We start from the raw sequence: 23,779 nt of genomic DNA, 5'->3' as shown, positions 1-23,779 counted from the left end.
ACTGCTACTTAGCCAGTCAGTCCCCAGCCTGTAGCGGTGCATGGGATTCTTCTGTCCTAAGTGCAGGACTCTGCACTTGTCCTTGTTGAACCTCATCAGATTTCTTTTGGCCCAATCCTCTAATTTATCTAGGTCACTCTGGACCCTCTCCCTACCCTCCAGCGCATCTACCTCTCCCTCCAGCTTAGTGTCATCTGCGAACTTGCTGAGGGTGCAGTCCATCCCATCATCCAGATCATTAATGAAGATATTGAACAAAACTGGCCCCAGGACCCATTGTCTTCATAACCCAGTGTTCAAAAGAAGTTCTAGTGTATTTAACAGTAAATAGGGCTGTGATTTGTTCTCTGAACCCCTTTCCCATGCTGGTTACGTTTAGAAAACCCAACTCTGCTGTCATCTGTTTTTTTTTCTCAGATGTGTGTCTGGCTACATCGGCAGCAAATGTAACCTATTCCTTTTCCTTTTAATAATGAGACATTCCTCTTACATGATCTAACTTTCGGATCTTGAAAATGGGAGACCCGTAGCAGTAACTGCAATAAATTTAACCCTGCCGTTTTCTTCATAAAACTGTCTGGGGAGATTTCTTCATTCAGTTTGTCATGGGGCACTTTAATTACATCATGGCCATGCTGATGAATGCTTTGGAAGGAAAAGGGTCTCCCAGAGTTTGCCTGATAAATGCTTATTGCAGTGCCTCACTATTAGACTGTAAATATTCACTCTGGGTTGAAACCGTTCTTCCAAGATTGCCTGGAAACATTATTTTAAAGTAAAATAAAAGCAATCAGATTTGGCTGATTTTCTGTAAGTGCAAGAAGATTTGTTTGTAATTTGTATTATTTGTATTTCAGCAGCACTTTGAGACCTTAGTCCCATTGTGCTAGGGGCTGTACAGACATGTAGCAAAACCTGTGAATTATTATGGATCTTTAGCTGTGGGATGGAGTATATAAGGGTTAATCCAGGGGCCTGAGAGTCAGAAGATCTAGATTCTGTTCTTAGATCTGCAGCTGATTTCCTGTGTGATCTCAGGCTAGATACGAAAATGGTCGGTGCCTCAATTTCCCCATCCATAACATGGGGGTAGCATTACATAGCTCACGGGATGTTGTGAGGATCAGTTAATTGTTTGTACACTGTTTTCAGGTCTTCACATGAAAGGTGTTATAGAAAAGCAAAAAATTATAAGTAGCTGTAATGGGAAACTAGGAGATGGCACCTGAGTTCCATCATCTGGCTCTTCACAGCCACACAGGGCTCCTGCTTTCAAAGCTCAGCTTCTGACTAATTAAATAAAAGCAGAATTTCCCCTAGCTGTTAGCATTATGGGGCCTATGATATGCAGTTGAGTAGTTCTGATTCCATCCAGCAAAAGGCAGCGTTGCACATGGATACTAACCTCTTTGCAATAGTGCACCCAGTAGGGGGGCAGATGCTAAGGTGGTGTAAATCTCTATCCCTGTATTGGCTTCAATGGCAGTACTGTAACTTACGGCAGCTGAGGATCTGGCTCATGGCCCTTAGATCAGAAATGCATTGGGGCATAGACTTTATTATTTGTTTGGCATGTTTATCCACTGTACCGCACAACGTACACTCATGATGACTGATGGAGGAGACGTGAAAGTTTAATGAGAACATTACAAGAAGAGTTGTGAAATAGGGTGAACTCTCTTGCACTGCCGGGTACAGTGGTTTCTGTTCGCTCACCCAACTGGCTCACAAAGGCAGAGTCTCTGGAGGCGTAACTGCTAAAACCAGCATACCAAATAATATTTTGGAAATGCAGTAAAACCCATGGAATCCAAATATGCATAACTATTAAAACAGTGGGTTTTTTTAATCTTGTGTGGAGGTTTTACTGCCTGCCAATTTCCCACTTTTGGCTGTCACCATTGTGTTGTTTATTGCCTGTATTAACCATGTTCTAATTTTATGTTGCTTTTTTCCTCCCAAACAGATGAAGGTTCTAGCATTGAGGAGACCGACTTCAACTGGGATGAATACTTGGAAGAAACGGGAGCAAGCGCTGCTCCTCACACCTCGTTCAGACACGTACGTACTTCACTTGGGCCTTGAGAAAGTTCTGTGCCCTTCCTCTTTTCATTCTGATTGGAGAGGGTCATCCTGGAAAATTTTAAAGGCATGGCTAATGGCTCTTGAGGAAACATCACCGAACTCTTCTCTCTGTCTCAAATTTCTTCCTCCCAATCCAAAATGCTGGAATCCTTTCCCTCTCCTTCTGAAATCCTCTTCCTTCTCCTGTTGAACACCTGTTCTCATTCCTTTCTTTGGGTGCACTGGCTTCTCACTCTACTTTGGATTCAAGCTTCTCATCCTTACCCCTTCTCAAGGCCCTGTACTGCTTTCCTCTTGCCTACATTCAGCTCTCATTCCCTCCCACTCCACATCCTGCATCCTTTGCTTCTCCCGCCTCCTTGATCCCTTTAATTTCTTCCATATTACCCCACCACACAGAAATTGCATGCACATTGTTCCTTCAAAGCCCTCCTTCAGACAGGCCTCTTCTGAGAAGCCTGTCAATGTTAAATAGCCTGGTTACCATGGAATGCCTCCTCTCAGCTCCAGAAAACGGTGTCTCTTGCAGTGACAAGCTATCAGCCTACATCTCCGAGAAACTCTCTGGTAGCAGAAATGGCCTCTTGGGGCACCTGAAGCCGTACAACTGCCATAGGCCTGAGAATATGATACCTTCCCTCATGTGAAGTTGGTTCATTCGCACAATGGAATTCTGGAAGCACTGTGGCAAAGCAGCCACCGTCTGCAGCTCTGGCCCCATGCCCTTCTTGGTTTGTGGAAGAGCGTTGAGAGCACCTGGAATCCTTATGGACTGGGATTGTTGCCGCTTTCTTTGAGAAAGGAAATCTATTGCTGTCCCAGAGCACATCACAATGCAGCCAGTACTTAAGAAACCATTGCATGATGTGACTGACCTCTCCAGCTGCTACCCATTATCTAACCTCCAGTTCCTAAGCAAACTGGGAAGCTCAACTCCTAGATACTGCCAATATCCTGGACCCCTCCCAAGCAGGCTTCAGGTTAGGACATGGAACAGAGATGGCCCTGAGGGATGATCTCTTCTCGGCTATGGACAGGGCTGTATGCTCATGCTCTTATTGCTAGACCTTTCCATAGCATTTGATATAGTCAGCTATAAAATGGTGCCATCCCACCTCACAGTCATGGTGGGATTAGTGGGTTTGCTCAGAGGTGCGTTCAACTGCCCCTCACAGGCCACTCTCAGATCCGTGATGGGCACCTGCTCCTCTATTACCCCAGCACTCACCTGTGGAGCCCCACAGCATTTGTGTCTCTCCTCATCCCATTCAATACAGATGCAACCAGCGCTACTACATCTTCTCCTCAGATGCAAACAGCACCGTCTCCCAGCTCCCTGTAAAGGGCCCTGGTTGAGACTGGCTCCTGGATGACGCTGAACCCTGGAAATGATGAATCGACGTTGGAGGGGAGAGGCATGCTCTTTGGAAAATCCTCAACGTGAGTGTCCACCTGGCCTCTTCCTCTGGATACTCAGAGTGACAGTTGCAAAAAGCTCCCAATTCCACCTATGTGAGGCAAGGAGATTGCAGTCCCTCCTATCAAATTCCAACATAGCCACAGTGATCCACACGCCACTGACTGCCTGGCTGGATGATTGTAATTCTCTGTCCTTGATGTGAAACTGCTGACCTTCAATCGGTTCAGAGCACAACAGCTGTCCGGTGAGAGCACCTTCCAGCGCTGTGCTCTGTGCACTGGCACCTTGCTGAATACTGGCTCCAGCTCAAGTTTTCACACCCCATCCTCAAAGCCCTCTATGGCAGTGGTTCTCAACCAGGGGTCTGGGGCCCCCTGGGGAGTTGCAAGCAGGTTTCAGGGGTTCCGTCAAAATAAACCAGAGAGCAGGGCCAGCGTTAGAATCGCTGGGGCCCAGGGCAGAAAGCTGAAGCCCGAGCCCTGCTGCCCGGGGCTGAAAGCCGAAGCCCAAGCAGCTTAGCTTCATGGGCCGCCGGTGGTGTTGGGCCCTGGCCAATTGCCCTTCTTGCTACTCCCTAACGCCGGCCCTGGCTTTTAATCTAATGGATATGCAGGAAAACAGTTGTTATGGCACAGGAGGACCGTGGAATTTCTATAGCAGGTTGAGAACCCCTGCTCTATGGCATTGGCTTGGGTTACCTAGGGGTCCTACCTCATCCTTTGTGATTGTGACCTTCCCCAATGGCTACGTTCCACTGGGAGAATGGAACTGTCAGCCTCAGGGGTGAGACTCGTGTGTAGGGGCATGTGCTCCTATGAATCTGGAACTTTGCTCTCAGAAGAGATTGGGGACCCTGGAGCCTCCAGAGAGAGAGAGAGAGACAAAATCCACGTCTTCAACCCACCGTTTGTATAGTTATACCACACACACAAAAATCCCCCACTCCCCAGAATGTCACAGTCTGGTCATTGCTGAGAGGCGGCGCGAGAGAGATCATTACAGCTTCACGTGTGTATTTGATCATTTTACGAGGTGCTCCGATTCTGTGGTGTTGGTCACTGTCTAAGAGCCTAGCTAGAAGGGCCATAGACCAGCCCCGAGCCACGCATGCAGTTCCTGTTGACGGAACGTGAGTGCATAGATACCGGACAAATGTACTTGTGGTATGAAAATAATTCAATGATGCAACTTGTCAGTGCTTAGACTGCAGTAATCATGTGTGAGGCAGGTAAAGGAGGAGTCTTCCGAACTCCGGAGGAGCTGCATTCCTCTAGACTAGCAAACCACTGTTACAGTTGATCCTTGGATCATTTGGTTGAAGCCCGCAGGCAATCTTTTTTTGTGTGTTACTGTAGCACCCAGGAGCTCTAGTCATGGGCCAGGACCCCATTGTGCTCGGCACTTTACAAACACAGACCAGAAAGGTGTCCTGCCCCAAGGGGCTTACAATCTAAGTATAAGACAAGACACAAAAAATGTGATTTAGGCAGACTTGTATTCCTCTTCTGTATCCATATTAGGTACTTATATGTCACCTATTAACAGCAGTTTTTATCCTATGTATCCTCACAACATCCCTGTGAGGTAGGGATGTGTTATTGTCCCCATTTGAGAGCGGGGAACTGAGTCACAAAGAGACTAATTTGCCAAAGGTCATAGAGGAAGTCTGAAGTGGTGCAGGGAATTGAACTAGGGTCTCCTAAATTCTAGGATGATACCCTAACCAGAGGACTAACTTTCTTCCAAGCTTGGGAGGGAAAACTGGAGATATCAAAAGAACTCTTAATTGATACAGAAAGTTAGTGCATAAGGCATATCCTCAGTTTTAACTCCATTGGTTAGGAATGTCCTACAGCAGTGGGTCTCAACCTTTGCCAACTGTACCCCGTAATCCTAACTGTACACCTTTCAGGAGTCTGATTTGTCTTCCTTGCCCCCAAGTTACATGTCACTTAAAATCTCCTTGCTTACAAAATCAGACATAAAATATAAAAGTGTCATAGCACACTATTACTGAAAAATTGCTTATTTTCTCATTTTACCATATAATTATAACATAAATTGGAATATAAATATCATACTTGCATTTCCGTGTACAGTATATACAGCAGTATAAACAAGTCACTGTATGAAGTTTTTGTTTGTACTAACTTCGCTAGTGCTTTAGGCAAATATCTAGATGAGTTGATGTACCCCCTGGAAGACGTCTGAGTACTCGCAGGGGTACATGTAACCCTGGTTGAGAACCACTGTCCTACAGAATATGTACTGTATTCTCTAGATTTCCTCAGACAAGTTGCTTGGGACCCAGTCCTGCTTCTGTTGACATCAATGGGAACTGTAAACTTCAGTGGGAGCTTCTTGTCTTTAGCCGTCTGTAATAGCGGCTGGTGATGCTGCCTGTGCCTTCTTCACCAGGGTATTAAGAGCTTTAATCAGCTAGAGCATGGACCTGCATCCAATGACGTCAATGGAAGCATTATTACTGACGTCAGTGCGGGCAGGATTAGGCTCTGAGATGGTTGCATGTGAGGTGCTTTATTCAAATTATTATAATTGAGGCCTGGTCCTCAGAGTTGCTCTATACCTGAGAGGTAGAATTACAGGTATGGAGCACCTCTGAGGACCAGGCCTTAATTATAAAGCACCTCACACGCAACCAAAATTGGGCCTGTTATTTACCTGGTGGAGCTGTGTGGTAACAAGTTCTTTGGATCATACCTTGGCTTTTTCTCCAGCTCAAGTGAGTCTTTAGTAGTGGCACATAGGGCTTGTGCTGGCCCTCTGCATGGGGCTCAGTTTCACCCATTCCCAGAGGCCGTGCTTAAAATTATTACTGGCATGACAGTCTCACCTAGAGGCCCAACTGAGATCAAGGTGCCACTATGTACAGGCACATCATAATAGACAGTTTCTACCCCAAAGAGCTTATGTTCTGAATAGATGAGGGTCAGAGGTGAAATGACTTGCCAAAGGTCACTCAACCAGTCAATGGCAGAGCTAAGGATAGAACTGTGGCCCCCTGAACTGTTGTTTAGTGCCCTGTCTGCTAGGCCATGCCAGTGTGCACCTAAGAATGTTGCCTGCTAGCCTTGCTCAGCTAGAGATCATGCCTCATTTTCCTTCGGTTATATGGAAAAATAATACCTATTTCTAATTTTGCAAGGTTGAAATCAGCCTTCAGAGCAGTTTCCAACCAGGGATGAAGTTAGAAGTGGCCAACAAGAACAATCCGGACACCTACTGGGTGGCTACGATCATTACAACGTGTGGGCAGCTCTTGTTGCTACGTTACTGTGGCTATGGAGATGATCGCAGGGCAGATTTCTGGTGCGATGTGATGACAGCTGACCTTCATCCAGTAGGCTGGTGTACACAGAACAACAAAGTGCTGATGCCTCCAGATGGTGAGTTCTGTGCTTTCTGGTGGGGTCATGGTCTAGTATAAGATCTGGTTCGATTCCAAGCCTACAATCAACCTGCATCGGGTCCTCAGCTGGTGTAAACCTATGTAGCTCCATTGAAGTCACTTTACACCAACTGAGAAACTGGCCATTAGACTTCACTGATGGATCCTGCTGGCCAAGAACTTGTGGGATCAGATCCTAGGAAGGGAATTTTGCAACAAATTGTAGTAATAATAATATAAACGTTTTGTAGGTGAAAGCGTTGGGAAGGGAATTTGTCTCTATATTGCAAAACCAATGTTTTCCATCGGGGGAAAAATGGGCTTGTACTTCTAGCAAGAAAAGACCAAATGCTGATCTCACTTGTTCCAGTCCACCCTCATGTAGGCTGAGTGTAACTGAGGTCAGAATTTGGCCCTATGCTACAATCCTACAAAAAACCTTTCCGGCCCCTTTGTCCCTATGCTAGAATCCTGATGGGCTTTGCTTGGGAAAGATCAGAAACCATTCAGGGCCAAATCCTGCAGTCCTTACTCAGCCCTTTAAAGACAATGGGAGCATTGCCTGAGTAAGGACTGCCGAATTTGGGCCTTGCTCACTAAGAGGCAACTATGGCTCCTCAGCTGTGGAGATGCGCAAGATTCTGATGGGTGACGGCTGTGGTTTGGCTGTGCAGGTGAGACAGTCGGCTCAGGGGAGCTGCATATTCCCTGCCGACAGAGGAACAGTGTATCCTGGTGGTCCTGGGCAACAGTGCAGTAGGGAAAGAAGCAAACAGGGCCAATGGCTCCATGACGTAGGTTGGCCATGCTCTTGCATAGAGGGCGTATAGTGGGCTGCTGTAGCCCGTAGGCTGTAGTTGCTTCTATGGAATAGGTACCTATCTACTCTAGTTGGGCAGAGGATGCTGTTCTCACCACCCTTCCATTTATGTTCGCTGCACCGTTCCAGTTCATTCAGTCTTTGTGGGATGAAGATTTAGTCCCAAACTCGAGTTATTTGGGAATCAAATGAAGGAAAGTTTAAAACCTGCTTCTGAGATATGAGGTTTTTTTGGGGGGAAGGGCGAGGTTTACTTCCTATTTATAATGACTATTCAGAAGGTTGACATTTCATTTGCATGTTGTACATGATTATGGCAGAGATACTGCATCAGACTGACCTGTGGTGTCTCTTCAATGGAAGCTATGCTCACTTGAGCTAAGGATGAATTTGGCCCATTTCCTAGCGTAGGCAGAAAACCGATCTGGTTTGTAGACGTCTTTGGACCCGATTTGACCTGATTGTGTCCCTTGAATAAAAAAGGATGGATTTATAAAAAAAAAAAAAAAAAAAAAAGTAGAGCTTGATACCTGAACGCAAATGTGATCGAAAGGTTTGTTAGCCAAGCCGTAATAAATCAGGCTGATTTGAGAGGGGTTAGATTTTTATTGGTCTCCTAATTTTTTATATGGCTTCTTTTTTTTTTAAACTCCTTTTATTATGTGGCTTATAATCAATGTTATAAGAAAATATACTGTGCCATAAACTAAATCATGAAATGCCAGGGTCAAGGGGTAAGAGGATTTATCGACTGCTGTAATAGAAAATAATGATTGTTTTATAACTGGAGGCATTTGCTCTTCAGGGAAGGGTTGGAATCTTTTTCTGGTCCTGGCTACTTCCATGTGCACTGTTTAGCTTGGGTGGCCAAATTCTGCACTGATGTACAGGTCAGTGTTCAGCATTTGTACTGTCAGGATGTCATGTGCCCTGTGCAATGCAGTGCCAGGAAACCATTGGGGTTGCGTAGGGTATAGGTCAGGGTAGGTGCTGAATTCAGGCTGCTCGCTTGAAAAAGTGCAGTGGAAACTGTGTGTGTGTGTGTGTGTGTGTGTGTGTGTGTGTATATATGTATATAAAAATATATATATATATATTTTTTCATTGAATGAACAAACTTTAATTCACAGATGATGGATAACAACTTTCCAAAGTGCCTAAGTCTCATTTTCCTTGGAACTTAGGAGCTGAAATACTTTAGCGGATCTGAGCATCAGCAACTTAGGGTTAGGCCCACAAAGGGACTTAGGCATTTTGCGGTGCTAAGTGGTGCAACACCTGCCTCTCAGGTGCCCAGTGGAATTTACAGCTCTGAGCTAGGCCCCCAGGCTCCCTATACAATGCATAGGGGAGAGTTAGGGGCATAAGACCAGGATTCTGAGAAGCCAGCAGGCTGAGCAGGGAGCTGCCTAAGCTAACCTGTAGATAATGCTAAGGAGAGGGGTGGGGTTAGGGCCCATAGCCTCAAAGGTACTTAGGTGCCCAATTAGGCACCTGCCTCTGCTTTGGATTCATGGCTGTGAGCCATCTTCTGGAGTTCTGTGGCTAAGCCAGGGCATCCCTTTCTCATGAAAACTGAGAGACAGACAGACATGGGAGATCTGGGTTCAAATCCCTGCTCTGCCTGCTTAGGTCTCAGAGCTGAGTGCTTTAGCCACTGGGCTGTAGAGTTATACGCACACTCTGGCCACATGACTATTAATTATACAAAGTGGAACAGCTTCAACAGAATAGATGGGGAGACCGTCCCAGAATAGCCAGTAAGCTGGTGGTCAGCTGGGAGGTGCGAGACCTGGGGCCAAGTCTCTGCTTCAAATCAGGCAGAGTGGGGACGCAAACCTGGGTTTCCCACGTGATTCTCCTCACTGCTGGGCTGTTGGATATAGTCACACTCACACCAGCTCTGTGCATCCCCAGTTGTCTTGTGCCGGTTAGGCATGCTCAGGGCACGCTCTCAGATCAGGCTCTGCAGGTGAGATGAGTGGAGAAGGCCCAGTTTGTGAATCCTGCCAGGGCTGAGGTGTGAGCTAGGAGGCTGAGCCGCTCAACAGCTGCAGGACTTGGGCAGTTTTGCACATGCCCACTGGCAGAAACATAGGCACCATAGGGACTTTATTGGTGGAAATTTAGGCGTCTAGGGGATTTAGGTGCCTGCAAAGTGAGGCAGCAGCTGAAGATCTATGGGGCACGTAACTGTTAGACTTAGGCACTCAGCAGACTTAAAAGTTAATGGACTTTAGGTTCCTAGGTGCCTAAGTCACTTGGGGCTCAGGTTCCAAAATCACTTAGGTGCTTTTGAAATGTTACCTGTTGCCTATTGGATTAAGTCCTGGGGTCATTACTCATTTTTTTTTTTTTTACTCCAGCCCTGATCCCGGAAAGAACATAAAAAGCCAGGTTTTCAGAGGTGCTCAGTTCCCATTTAGGCACCTTAATGAAGTGGCCAGGATTTTAAAAAAATACGCAGCCCCCGATGCCTCCCATCGAGAATACCGGGAGCTGTTGGGTGCAGAGCACTTTTGAAGATCTGGCCGGTAGTGTGTGCATAACTTCACGCATGTACTCCTAGGCTTAAAGTCATGCTTCTGCTTCAACGCTTTGTTGGATCAGTGAGTGCATCCACCCTTACTTTGTTAAACTCCTATTGAAGTCAGTGGGAGCTTTGGCTGGGTAAAGGCTGCAAGATAAGCCCCTGTGCTGGGTACAAGAGAAATTGCTGTTTTATACAATGTTCCCCAAAATGTTTTGTGTTCTTAGCATCACACACTATTTCACTATCATGCCTTCAAAAAAATAATTTAATCTCCATTTTTAATGAGAGCAGCCAGTATTTTAAGGGCCTTGTCATGCACTCCTTGATCTGAGTTGGAATTCCTGCTGCTTGTGAAATGCAGGATCGGGCCCTCACTGCGAAGAGAAGTACAAGCAGCATGGCCGTGGGCCAGCCATTAAGATTTGATTTCATTCAGTAGTCGATGGGCTCTGTTTAATAAGCAAATCTGCAAAGACACACTTGTTAAACTGGCAGAACGGCTGCGCTGGGACTGTATTGTGTTCTGCTTACCAGAAAGAACTGATCAGTGCTAGTCTTACACGTAAAAGTAATACCACATTACAGCACCACAAAATGAAAAAGGAGATTATGAATTTCATTAGAGGGGAGAGAACGGGTTTGTTCACCTTAGCAAATCAATAGAGCTTGATTTAATCTTCGGCACATGCAGTGCTTCCAAGGGGCAGCTGCCAAATAATTATTGTTTATGATCCCAATATAAGGAAGTAGTTTAATTTACTGACTGTTACATTATTATGTATTGGGAGACGTTAACTTGACATTATGCTCACGGGCACGATGATGCAAAGTCGTGTTATGTCCTGCAGTGACATTATGATGTGATGCACTGGACCAGAATGTGTGGCAGCCGGACATGTGCTGACACTGCTGTTTTTCGCACGCTAGCTGGAGCAATGTGGACATTGCAGCACATGTGGTGACCTGGGCTAGCCACCCAAATATGGACCCAGGAGCTCTGGCAGGCTGCTAGCTTGCCTGTACGGCCACATCTACAATGCTATTTTTGCTGCACGAGTTCGAGCAGGCGTTTCTGTCTGCCAGGGCTGGGAGGCGCGCATCCTTCCAGCTGCAGTGTAGACATAACCTGTGTCTCTCCCTGTCCCCCGCCCTCCCCACTTCTTACGGTAGAAAATCAAAGGAGTAAAATTAGTTACTTCAACTCTTGCCATTAATTATATTTTTCTCATTACAAATTGGTGTGTAATTTGAATTGCAAACTCAACTATCCTGGCAGAATAGCTCTGTTTACCATTCAAATCAAAATGAAAATTATTTAAATGAATTAATATAAAACTCATTTGAATGAACCGATGTTTATTCATGAACTTGCGGAAGAAAGTGTGAAGACATCCTTATGGTCTATAGCTACATTGCTGATCGGCTCTAAAGTCCCATCTTGGGACAGATTGTGGTTTTTTTTTTTTTTTTATTGCAGTTTAACCGTTGGCATAAACCAATGCTGCCTAATGCAGGTAAATTTCACCTCTTGTGTTTTTACCCCTTTGCATAAAGCCTGAGCAAATACGATTTGCATGGGGAACAATTGAATGCCCACTGAAAACAATGGGATTTTGACTTTAGTGGGTTTAGACTGTAAGTGGGTGGCACAGAACCTCATGCTCAAGTCATGGGCAGGACATACTATAGGGCTGTTCTGCAGTTGCTGTTCCTGTCTCCAGATTGGAATGGGACCACAACCCAGGCTCACTCATTAGGAGCGGGTCTGTGGATCTGGATGATCACAGCTCCTTGACCATGAATATGGTTAGTCACTGGGTCTGAGTCTGAGAGATTTGTGTGTAGACTGAAGAGGGGGTTGGGTTCAAGCCTGAGTCAGAGCCTGGGCTTACATTGCAGTGTAGACATAGGCCAAAGTGAAGGGGAGGTTTGGGGTATGTGGAACTGGTGCAGAACTCAGCTGCTCCTCATGGACCACCTTCCTTTCTGCCACAGAACTGACATGGGTTTTCCAATGGGCTTAGACTCCCTAGGTGAATTTTATGCCCGACAATGTAATAGCTGCAAGCATATCCTGGACTGTTTTCTGAAGAGTTAAAAAAATAATTTGTGGTTTGCTGAACTTTCGTTACGAATAATGTCTTTAATTGGGAAAGAAAATAGGCCTCCTCCCTCTCCTAGCCATTTGTCTCGGTGTGCTGTTTCCCTCTCTTGATGACAGTTGGGTTCCTGAACACATTTACCGTCAGGTAGAAGAGCCACGCACAGAACTTGACAAGTGTAGTGGCTAAATTATGCATCGTGAAACGCGCAGAGAGCAGCAACGTCTTTTGATTGACATCTGGTTTTTGTACCGATTGCAGATTTACAGCTGAGCCAACAGAGCAGCGTCTCCTCTGGCATTATCTTAATGCATTCTGGGATGCACGGAAGACACTGGAGGACAAGATTATTGTGTACACTTGTAATTGCTGGGGTAGTTTTGCCTTAACATTATTGACAGACAGTAATTCAAGGAGGGCCGGATTCTCCCTCCCTATTGTAAAATCCATGCGACGAGCTTGATTCGGTTCTCGGTTACAACAGTGTAAATTGGAAGTAGCACCAGTAAAATCAGGGGACTTATAGAGGAGTCAACGAAGAAGAGAACCAGGCCTGTTTTCTGATATTGGGATATGTTGATCTAGGGATTTAAAACTTGAGAAATAATCCCTCCCCCCCATAGAATTCTAGTAGGATCAATGTGCTCCTGTTAACTCATAAGCCTGCACTTGTGATTAGGTTCAGCAAGCAGCCTTTTCTAGCAAGATTGACTTGTGTGGGTAGAGTTAAAACTCCAAGGCCTGATCCTGGGTGGTGCTGAGTCCCATCAAACCCCAAATACATCAGTGGGCATTGTGGATGCTCAGCATCCTGCAGGATTGGGCCTCTCAGGCAAACATGCCACTAAGGCTATAATTAAAATAGTGATTGTTTGTGGGTCTTTTTCCACTTTACTTGCATTAGATTAATTTGTGACTTTCCCTCCATGGTGAAGGCATAATTCACTTACGGCGTGATCCCGAGCACTTTATTCATGCAGAACAGGATCGGACTCATGAGGCAGCAAGATAGATTGCCTTGTAATTCAAAACGATATTGCTAGTTCAGTTGAAGTACATTGACACATCCTACCTCTTAGCTACTAGTGGACTGGTGCTAAGGTCTTATTTAAGATGCTAAGGCACAAACAGAAAGCTTTACTTCATCCTTGCTCAGGAAAAAAAATTACTTTGATTTTGATGAGAACTTTGACTGAATAAGATTGTCAAGACTTATCTCTGAGAAGATATTCCTAGGACCCCATTTTACCCTTTGAGATTATTGGAGGTACAAGTCAGGGGAGAATTTGGTCCATTCTAAGAAGTTATTCATGGCCAGAGAGATGATCATCAGGGCTTTCAGAGAGACTGATATGCAGATATTTCTGTATTTTGTAAAAATGCAGGGCCCCATATTTTGGCTTCAGTTACATCCATTGACTTCATTGGTGTCAACTGGTGACACAGTCTGGCCCTTTAGCCTCATGGTAACCTCATCATAACAAATTCAGAACTAGGATGTTACTGCTGGTGTTGCTTGTGTCTTCATGTCTGAGGTCAGAATTAGGCCCATCATCAAACAGGGTGCACATTAATAGCCAAACTGGTGATCCAACAATACTCCATTGGTTTCAGTGGGTGGTTTGGGTGTGCAAGGAGTGATAATTGAGGCCTCACATAAGTATATGAAAAGACATAATGCCTCAGTGGGCAGCATTAATTTATATTTTATCTTGATGAGTACAGGAAGAGTCATTGACAGAGGCATATGTTGCATAGAGTCATTTCTCCTTAGCACCACCACATTCTGGTCAGCCATCATGGAGAAGCAGACGCATAGCCAACAGTGAGGCAATGGGTTGGGGGAAGCCCTGCCATGTCAGTGAGATTAGCAAGCTTTAGCACTCCTCTGTTCCGCACACTAGGAGGAACCATGTGACCTTCTGAAACAAATCATTTCCATCATAGATTGTGGTGGTTCTGAGCCACCACCATCCTCCCAGCTCATCTCTCAGAACGTGTAATCCTGGATGTTTAAAACCAAAAGCAAGCTCCCTTACTAGCCTGTAAGACATCCCCAAAGGAAATTAAACTTTAACTACGTTTGCAAGTTGATGTCGATAATGTTCCATAGAGATCAGATGCTTAGAGTGGATTTCTGCTCCTGGTTACGCTGGAATGGAATAATGTAACTGAGGTGGCTTGGAAGATTGAGAGCAGGATTTGGCCCCAGTTTTGTAAAATTTTAACTTTTGTGCAAAGCTGAAATTACTTGCTGAGGAACTGGGGCCAGATCTTTTGCTGGTATAAATCAGCAGAGATGCAGGGATCTATGCCAATTTACACCAGCTGCTAACTGGGCCATTGAATTGTAAAATGAAACTCAGACACCTAAATTTAGCAAATTACAGCACCCAGTATTGGAGATAGTGCTAAAGAATTACACATTCTTTTATCTTCCCTGCCAAATCCTTGTCGGCTTATCCTATTAAAGCTGATTTTAGATTCCCTTAATGTTAATAGATTCCAGGATTTCTTTCTTTAAACACTGTAAATGGCCCTCTTAGTAAAATGTATTTATATGTGGTCTTAGCGTCGACTTCAGCTGAGTATTAATTATGCAGGAATGATGTTAACATAAATAACTAGTCAGCAAATAAACATCAATTAAATATTCTATTAGCATAGTAGGCAGCCTTATGCATTGGCACAGAATGATTAGCAGATTACTCTTAACGAGCTTTTAAAATGTAGCACTTCTTTGCTAAATCTGGTGTATTTCAAGTGAAGGGGAAAAAAACCCCACTTTGCTGAAGAGCACAGTGTGGTAAGGCTGAAATTCACTGTAGTGTGAACTGTTTCTATGGCCCCAATGGACCATACAACAGGTGGGGATTGTTGGAGCACATTACACTCCAGCTATTCCCCCTGCTTGCCCCTCCCCACTCCCAATATATGCAGGGGGCACACCAGAGGGACATTTTACACTGGGAGACACCAAGTTTACATCCATTTTGTGGCACCTTGATATTGCCAGTGTTGTATAAGGGGACCTGGTCTAACATGAATTTTCTACTGGTATAACCTATTGAGGATAGAACTGTAACTTTTTTTAACTGATTGATACGATCCCTACTATGGACACAGCTATACCTGTGTACTTAAAACAGTATGACTTTTGTATGTAGAGAAGGCCACAGTGTAAATGAGAATCAGACCCAGTGTGATAACCTGACAAGAACCAAGTCTCATATAAACAGCCTGGAGGAGGAAAAAAAAAAAAAAAAAAAAATTTTTCCTGGTATATGACAAGTTATAAATATATAATGGTTGAAAACAATAGTGTGCACCTTTATGAAAGATTTAATGAATAAATATTTCATGCCCACATGGTGCTTTTTCAGCAGAGCATGGTTTAGGTAAAAAGCAATAAACAAAGAACCTCCTTCAGGGTTTGTTTAGGCTCTTAAATTAAACTAATTTAATCAACTTTTTCAGTCAAGCTTGATATTAGTTCATTTCTGTACACGGCACTGTATTCTGATCTGCCTATTTCTTTCAGATACTCTTTTTCGTGTTTGAAAGATTTCAGTAAAATTATTCATTTAATCCTGTTAGTATAATTTGAGCCACTGTTGTCGAGACCGATAACATGGGCCAGATTTGCCCTTGCCATAAAAGTCATGGAGTTGTCCACAAGTAGGACCTGGCCAACCTCTTAACCACAAGACCATCTTTCCTCTGTTCATCTGTTAGGCTGATATTTTTGGTACGTTGCCTCCAAAGAGTTGGTTGGGAACTATAGATCATCGTGGTATATTTCTCTGTAGTTCATCAAAACTAAAGATTTTTCTTTAAAAAAAAATCCATATGTATTGTTTGTTAGCTGTTATTTGACAAGAGGAAAGTCCCCTGCAACAGTATTGAATATGTTAATATCTGGGAATAGCACAGTTACCAAATGTGGTGTGACAAAGCTCTGACCTTGTCTCCGTGGGTCCCGCGTTTCCTGGCAGATTTCACTAGCCTCAGAGGCTCACTGTGACCCTCCACATAGCCCTTTTCTCTCTAGAGACAAGGGTCACAGCCTACTGAGCCATTTTCATCATAAGCCAGCAAGGGAGGTGAGGAAAAGCTACCCTCCCTTGCACAGTCTATCGCCCAGTCTCAGTGATTAATCAGGGGGAGGGGGCAAAGACGGGAGCCCAGGCCCACCCTCTACTCCGGGCTTCAGCCCAGGGACCCTAATAGTATCAGCTATGGTAGCTGACTTTTTAGGAACAGGGCACATACAATTCCCTGGGCCACTTCCCCACAGCAGCCCCCCACTTCCTCAATATCTACTTCACCCTTAACTCAGGGCCTCCTTCCTTGTGCCTGATATGGTTTATACTACTCAGTCTCTCCAACAGCATGGCTTCCTCCTACAGCTCCTGACTCCCACTCCCACCTGACTAACTGGGAGGCTTTTAACTAGTTTCAGCCAGCCCCTGATTGGCTTCAGGTGTCCCAATCAACATAGCTGTCCGCCCTGCCTTCTGGAAAGATCTTAATTGGCCCCAGATGTCTTAATTGACCTGGAGCAGCTGCCATTTGCTTATCCTGGTAGCAGGGATTTGTTTACCCTGTGGCTAATATATCTGTCTCCCACTACTTTACTATAGCCATTTGGCCTTGCCCTGTCACAGTGGCTAGAAGTGGACTTTCCTGAAATTCCCAAGTCCAATCAACTAAAGAACATTACTCAATGGAGAACCCTGGATAAGACACTAACTATTTTCCAGGACTGAATAATGGGGTTTAAAATTAGCGGTAGAGACCCTGCAGTTTCAACTTCTGCTTCCAACAATGCTAGTCACAGGAAAGGGGGCAATGGCACTGGAGTTAGTATGACTAGACAGCTTGCTCCATAAATGAAAGATTCAAGTTGCATATAGGAACATATTATAGGAACGCCTACCTCCAAACGCCCAGAAGCTCTGTCCCTCCACACCGGGCATGCTGCAATAGCAAGCAAGAGGGATAATCTCTCTAGTTCGCACACCTGCCTAACCCGCCCCCCAGTGGTGATTGATATCTCCCCACGCATGCATGCCCAGCCCCCCAGAGCTGATTTATGTCTCTGCCAGCTGCTGTGGGCTGCCAGCGAGGGGCAAATGACCACTCTTGTGGCTTCCCTTTGCTTCCCCTCAGAAGTCATTTTTCTGCGGGGAAGCAAAGAAATCTATGAACAACGTGAATTCTGCATCTGTGTAATGGAGCAGAATTCCCCCAGGAATATTATTTAGGTGCCTAGATATGGACTTTGGGGCCGAGCTTTAGGCAGCTGTTTTTTTCAACACTTTGACCCTAGGTCTGTACGTTTAAGTTGCCCTTTGACATTCTCCATGTATTCAGAGCAAAACCAAAGTTGGAGCAGCCCAGTATGTGTGTGCTTAAGGATGTTTAGGGAGTAGTTTTTTAAGAGATGTTATTTGTATTGCGGTAGCACTTGCCATGGACCAGGACCCCATTATGTTAGATGCTGTATAAAAACACTGACCAAAAAGATGGTCTCTGTCCCAAGAAGCTTACAATTTAAGTATAAGACAAGAGGAACAAATGGGTAGAGATGGATAGGGGAGTAACAACATCTTATCGCAAAGAGGGTAAAACAGGCTTTCCTCACTCAGGACTTTGGATATGCCAAGTGTGACGTTCTAAAGCAAAGCCTGTTTTGAATTCTTATACTAATGACCTACATCTGATGTGGAGTATGCTCAGAGTCAATGGTGATGGGCATAAAACCCTAAACTAGATAAATAGAAAAATTGCATTGGATAATATTTTAACTGGTGCAAAAAGCTTTTCCTTTACATGGGCAGTTTACCCAACACAGAGCTGGATGGACTTTTACAAAACACTCTTTTAAAAAAAAAAATCTGAGAAATTCCAAATGGTAATTTAGGGGGAAATGACAACTGACCCAAAGTAGGAGTTTTAGATTGGAGATGCCGTCTCAGCTTTAAGTATAGACTTCAGTAGCTAATGCAATGTTATAATAATAAGACGGTGACTGATCCTTAAATATATTACCTGCTGAGATATAAAAGACTGGGCCAGATCCTCAGCTGGTGTAAATCAGTACATCTCCACAAGTTAGGGAGGAGAAGGGGTTAGGGTGGAGGGATAGCTCAGTGGTTTGAGCATTGACCTGCTGAACCCAGGATTGTGAGTTCAATCCTTGAGGGGGCCACTTAGGGATCTGGGGCAAAAATCAGTACTTGGTCCTGCTAGTGAAGGCAGGGGACTGGACTCGATGACCTTTCAGGGTCCCTTCCAGCTCTGAGATAGGTAAATTTCCATATATTATTACTATGATGGGTGAACTCCTCCTTCTATTGGCATATGCAGCCTCTCCACTAGGGGGCTCTCCCGGCATAGCTATACTTGTATAGCTGCATTGGCAAAGCGGGTGTAGTGTAGGCTAGCCCTAGATGTCCTGACTTAAAAAGAAACTAGGGACTGAATAGAAACAAGGAAGGGTGAACGGAGACGCTCTCCCTTCTCCTGGAAGGCTGGCCAGCTTTACCATCTTTTTTTCTCACCTCTCCCCATTTCTGGTAGGGATTTTTTTTGGCAATATTCATTCTCATAGTGTCCCTGTAGCTGAGCTGAGAGAGAAACCAGAGTTCTGCATACTAGTCCCCTGCTCACATCACTAAACTCCCATCTTTCTTTACATTTAGAACACCCCTTTTGCTTCTGTTTTCTGCTGGCCAGGCTCGAGAAAATGCCTGCAGGCCTGGATTAGTGGGGTGCAACTAGCAGGAACCGCGTTTCCGGTTGGCAATGGCTGGACACTTAGGGCAAACTTTTAGCATCCATACTTGGCACCTGATTTTCGCAGGAGCTCAGCTCCTCTTTAGGCACGTCACTAAGGGCCAGAGTTCAGCAACCAACACCCTCTTTTGAAAATCTGGACACTCCTGAGCTCCTTTGGAAAATCTGGCCCAAAGTGCTCTGAGACCTTGTGCTTGTTCTAGGACTATTGTATGGTGGTTTGCTGGCTTTATTAGTCTTATTGTTATCTGCTCCTTCCCTCTCCCCACTCTTCCACATTTGTTTGCCTCATCCACCTCTTGTAACTTGTCATCACCTCCATGGTGAGCTTTTTGGGCAAGAGGCTATCTTGATACAGCTTATCTGTACAGCACCTAGACCAGACGTGGGCAAACTACGGCCTGCAGGCCACATCCGGCCTGTGGGACCATCCTGCCCGGCCCCTGAGCTACCGGCTGGGGAGCCTAGTCCCCGGCCCCTCCCCCGCTATCCCGCCCTCCCCCGCAGCCACACCCCCAGGAGGGGGCGGTCAGGGGACAAGGAGCGGGAGGGTGGGATGGGTTGGGAGTTCTGAGGGGGGCAGTCAGGGGGCGGGAAGTGGGAGGGGATAGGGGCCAGGCTGTTTGGGGAGGCACAGCCTTCCCTACCCGGCTCGCCATACAGTTGCATAACCCCGATGTGGCCCTCGGGCCAAAAAGTTTGCCCACCCCTGACCTAGACACACCAACCCAGATCAAGGCTGCATTGTGCTAAGTATTTCTGCAACACAAATAATAAATAACAGTTAATAATGACAGTCATACCTAGCTCTTATATAGCACTTTTCATCTGGAGATCTCAAAGTGCTTTAAAAAGGAAGTCGATGTCATTAGCCTTCTTTTACAGAAGGGGAACTGAGGCACAAAGAGGGGACTTGCTCAAGGTCACCCAGGAATTTAGTGGCAGAGCTGGGAATAGAAGCCAGGTCTCAAGGTTATGCGCAGAAAGTGTATTCTGTAGGGATGGAGCTGAGCGGTAAATTTGGGGTCCAGAGGCAGACCTGAACTCTTCCAAAGTTTGGGGGTGATTTTTGATCCTGGGATTTTTCAGGTATCTAAAAGGGTGTCATAAGGAGGAGGGAGAAAACTTGTTCACCTTAGCCTCTGAGGATAGAACAAGAAGCAATGGGCTTAAACTGCATCAAGGGAGGTCTAGGTTGGACATTAGGAAAAAGTTCCTAACTGTCAGGGTGGTTAAACACTGGAATAAATTGCCTAGGGAGGCTGTGGAATCTCCATCTCTGGAGATATTTAAGAGTAGGTTAGATAAATGTCTATCAGGGATGGTCTAGACAGTATTTGGTCCTGCCATGCGGGCAGGGGACTGGACTCGATGACCTCTCGAGGTCCCTTCCAGTCCTAGAATCTATGAATCTATAGTTCAAGCCCATTTCTAGTCTCAAGAGAGGAAAATGCACATTTATCTAGTGTAAAAGGTGACTTGATGGAATATTTCTTTGGTGATCTGATGATGATGATTGTGGATTTACATCCCGCAGATAGGATGTAGGGCATCTCCTGGGGCCTGGCTGCGCCGTTAGTTTCAGAAAGGACATGTGATGAATGTTCATAATGCCCTCCAAGTTCTGATTTGTGTTGCTTACATCACATGTCCATGGGACACTCAAACGATTTAAATGGGATTGGATCATTAGATGCCAGGCAATATAATTCAGATTAATCACAGAATATGCTGCAAACTGAGGGAAGTACATGCGGTGAGGTTTTTCCACGTTTCTGATTTTACAAGGGGTCGAGAGAAGGTGACAAATGAAACCAGGCTCATTAGTTATTTTGCTTAATGATGATGATGTGGAGGAGCTGTGGTTTAGGATTAGATCATGGAACAGGAAGTAAAAATTCAGCTCCCAGCTCTGCTAGTGACTTACTGCGTGAACCCGGTGAGGTAGCTAGCTTTTATCATCTCCCTTTTAAAGATGGGGAAACTGAGTCATGGAGCAGTTGAAGCTTAAATTTTTTTCAAAGGGTTTCCACTAATTCTGGGTTCCTCTGTTTTGGGTGTCCAGTCTGAGACAACTAGGGCCAAATTTTCAGAGATGCCAGGCCCCCACCACTCCAATAGGGGCTGCAGGTGCTTGTGTAACCCACTTGTGAGTGTGCGTTACAGGTTCTGCCAATACACAGAGGATGTGAGTTGTTACAGCCCCCCACCAACAGAGTCTTGAGCACAAGCTGTAGCGACCCGTGGCTTTAGCTCAGGAGATCCCTGCTTCAGTTGCTGGTGTGTTAGGCCTGGTCTACACTAGGACTTTAATTCGGATTTAGCTGCGTTAATCCGAATTAACCCTTCACCCGTCCACACTACAGAGCCAGTTAATTCGAATTAAAGGGCACTTAAAATCGATTTCTGTACTCCACCTCGACGAGCGGAGTAACGCCTAAATCGATTTTGTTAATTCGAATTAGGGTTAGTGTGGCCGCACACCACCGAATTAATGTGGTTAAAAACCGAATTAAGGTGCTTAGTGTGGCCGCGCACAATCGAATTTATACAACCTGTTTCCCAAATTCGAATTATCTAAATTCGGATTAATCCTGTAGTGTAGACATACCCTTAGCCAGGAGGACAGTCACCACACTTGCATCTGTAAAAGTTAGGCTCTAGGTATCTCAGACTAGGTGCCTAAAAATCATGTGTGCATTAGGCTGAAGTGACTTGCACCACAGGTCACATAACAAGTTGGGAGCAGAGCCAGGAACCTGTGCATTCTGCCTCAGAGTACAGTGCCTCAGCAACTAGACAAGGCTGTCTTTTGCCTTGTGGGGTTCTACTCAGAGTCTCGGAGACTGTTCTCTGACAGGAGGCTTTTCTTTTGATCCCTGTTCTGGTTTTCATATTTGTTCTTCTGTGTTCTTTTAAATGATCTGTTCGCATATAATGTGCTATATGCTTCCTCTCGTTAGTCATTCTGGTGGGTTTTTTTGTTTCTTTTTTTCTGTAGGAACTGGAGTATGAAAGTGAATAGAACCGTTCTGAAAAGTCAGACTTGTATATATGTATGCAGTGTTGTTGTAGCCATGTTGGTCTCAGGGCATTAGGGAGACAAGGTGCGTGAGGTAATATCTTTTATTGGACCAACTTCTTTTAGTGAGAGACAAGCTTTCGAGCTACACAGAGCTCTTCTTCAGGTCTGGGAACGGTATTCAGAGTGTCACAGCTAAATTTAGCTTAGCATAAATAGTTAGCACTTATTTTAAGGGAACCTTTGAGTTGAATATGTCCTAACTACTTATGCTAAACTATCTGTTCAACCTGGTATTTATCTGTGACACTCTGAATACTTTTCCCACACCTGAAGCAGAGCTCTGTGTACTCGAAAGCTTGCCTCTCTCCCCAACAGAAGTTGGCCCAATAAAAGACATTACCTCACCCACCTTGACTCTCTAAAATTATATGTTATTTGTGGCTCTCCATTGTAGGCACTGGATATTGCCAGGAAAAAAAGTAATTGTGCAGCAAGATAGTTGGATTTTTTTTGCGCAAGATCATTGCACAGCTGAAAATTTGGTACATTTTATGGAGCCGTTGCCAAAGAGTGGCTTTCGGAATGTGGCTATGGGATTTAGAAGTGAGAAAAGGCACTTGGTGTTAGAGATAATTGGATAGAGTTTGCTGAGGTGAGGTCAGTGCCTGGGGCGTGGTATTTGTACTTTAATGGCATTCCTTTACCAAATGTTCTCTAATTTTCAGATATTGTTCTGGGGCAGAATCAACAAGGGGCTGGCCTGATAGAATGGGTAGGACGTAAATGTGTTACTCTTCTTCACAAGCTGAGATAAGTCAAGGCTTTTGCATTCGGATCAGGCAGAGTTCACGTCGAGATTTGGGTTAGGTTCTGGCTAAGCTCTCCCTTCAAATCACCCAGCACAGCCAAGCTCTTTTCTACTCATGCTCTGACACTAGCCTCCTGGATAAAATGTATGTGGAATATTTGATGTGATATAAGCTTTTATTGCAATCGAATGGTCACATTACTCATGAGTGGGACAGCCACAAATGGCTTATGCAAGGCATCCCCAAGGGTTAGCCTCTGCTACCCTTTTTCTCAAATTGAACTTATTCTAACTCCATAGGTAATAAACAAGGTAGATTATCAGAATCTGCCCCAAATGAGTGTTCATAAAACCTTGATATCCTACACCACTGTGTATTTTGCATATGCCACATGTCTGACAGAAATAACTTGGGGATGTTTGAGAATTTTACAGATGTTGACTGGGACTGTCTTTTTGGATCCCTCCACCTCTCAGGCAGCAAAAGTCACCCAAAATGCTTCTTACCATTTGCACACGGGAAGGATGTTACGCCCTGTAGGACTGCCCCAGGGCTATCTGAGCCTACAGGCTGTAGGACTGCAGCACATTCTACAAGAGGCTACACCTTCAAACTGTTGTTACCTCTTTTTGAGCTAATGGTTAGCTAAAATTCAGGGTCTTGCTGGTTGTTTACATTAGGAGAAATTGATGACTGAGCTGAATGTTTCTTTAAGGCAATTTTGTTTGTTTAAAAAGATCTAGGGCTGTCAAATGATTAAAATACACCTCTACCC

The 23,779-nt window shown here is 44.9% G+C and overlaps 1 protein-coding gene across 1 annotated transcript in view; it reads left to right on the top strand.

Moving 5' to 3' along the window:
- Nucleotides 1-23,779, top strand: part of SFMBT2 (Scm like with four mbt domains 2) — a 166,129-nt gene that overhangs the window by 11,865 nt on the left and 130,485 nt on the right. The window contains exons 2-3 of the mRNA XM_029910851.1: nucleotides 1,967-2,061; nucleotides 6,672-6,912. Of these exons, the coding sequence (XP_029766711.1) occupies nucleotides 1,967-2,061; nucleotides 6,672-6,912 (336 nt within the window). The remainder of the gene's footprint in view (nucleotides 1-1,966; nucleotides 2,062-6,671; nucleotides 6,913-23,779) is intronic.

This window comes from Terrapene carolina, unplaced genomic scaffold (genome assembly GCF_002925995.2).
Source record: "Terrapene carolina triunguis isolate 2854851 unplaced genomic scaffold, T_m_triunguis-2.0 Scaffold68, whole genome shotgun sequence".
Lineage (NCBI taxonomy): Eukaryota > Metazoa > Chordata > Testudines > Emydidae > Terrapene > Terrapene triunguis.
Note: the sequence above shows the minus strand (reverse complement) of the source record. Positions and strands in the feature narration are given on the sequence as shown.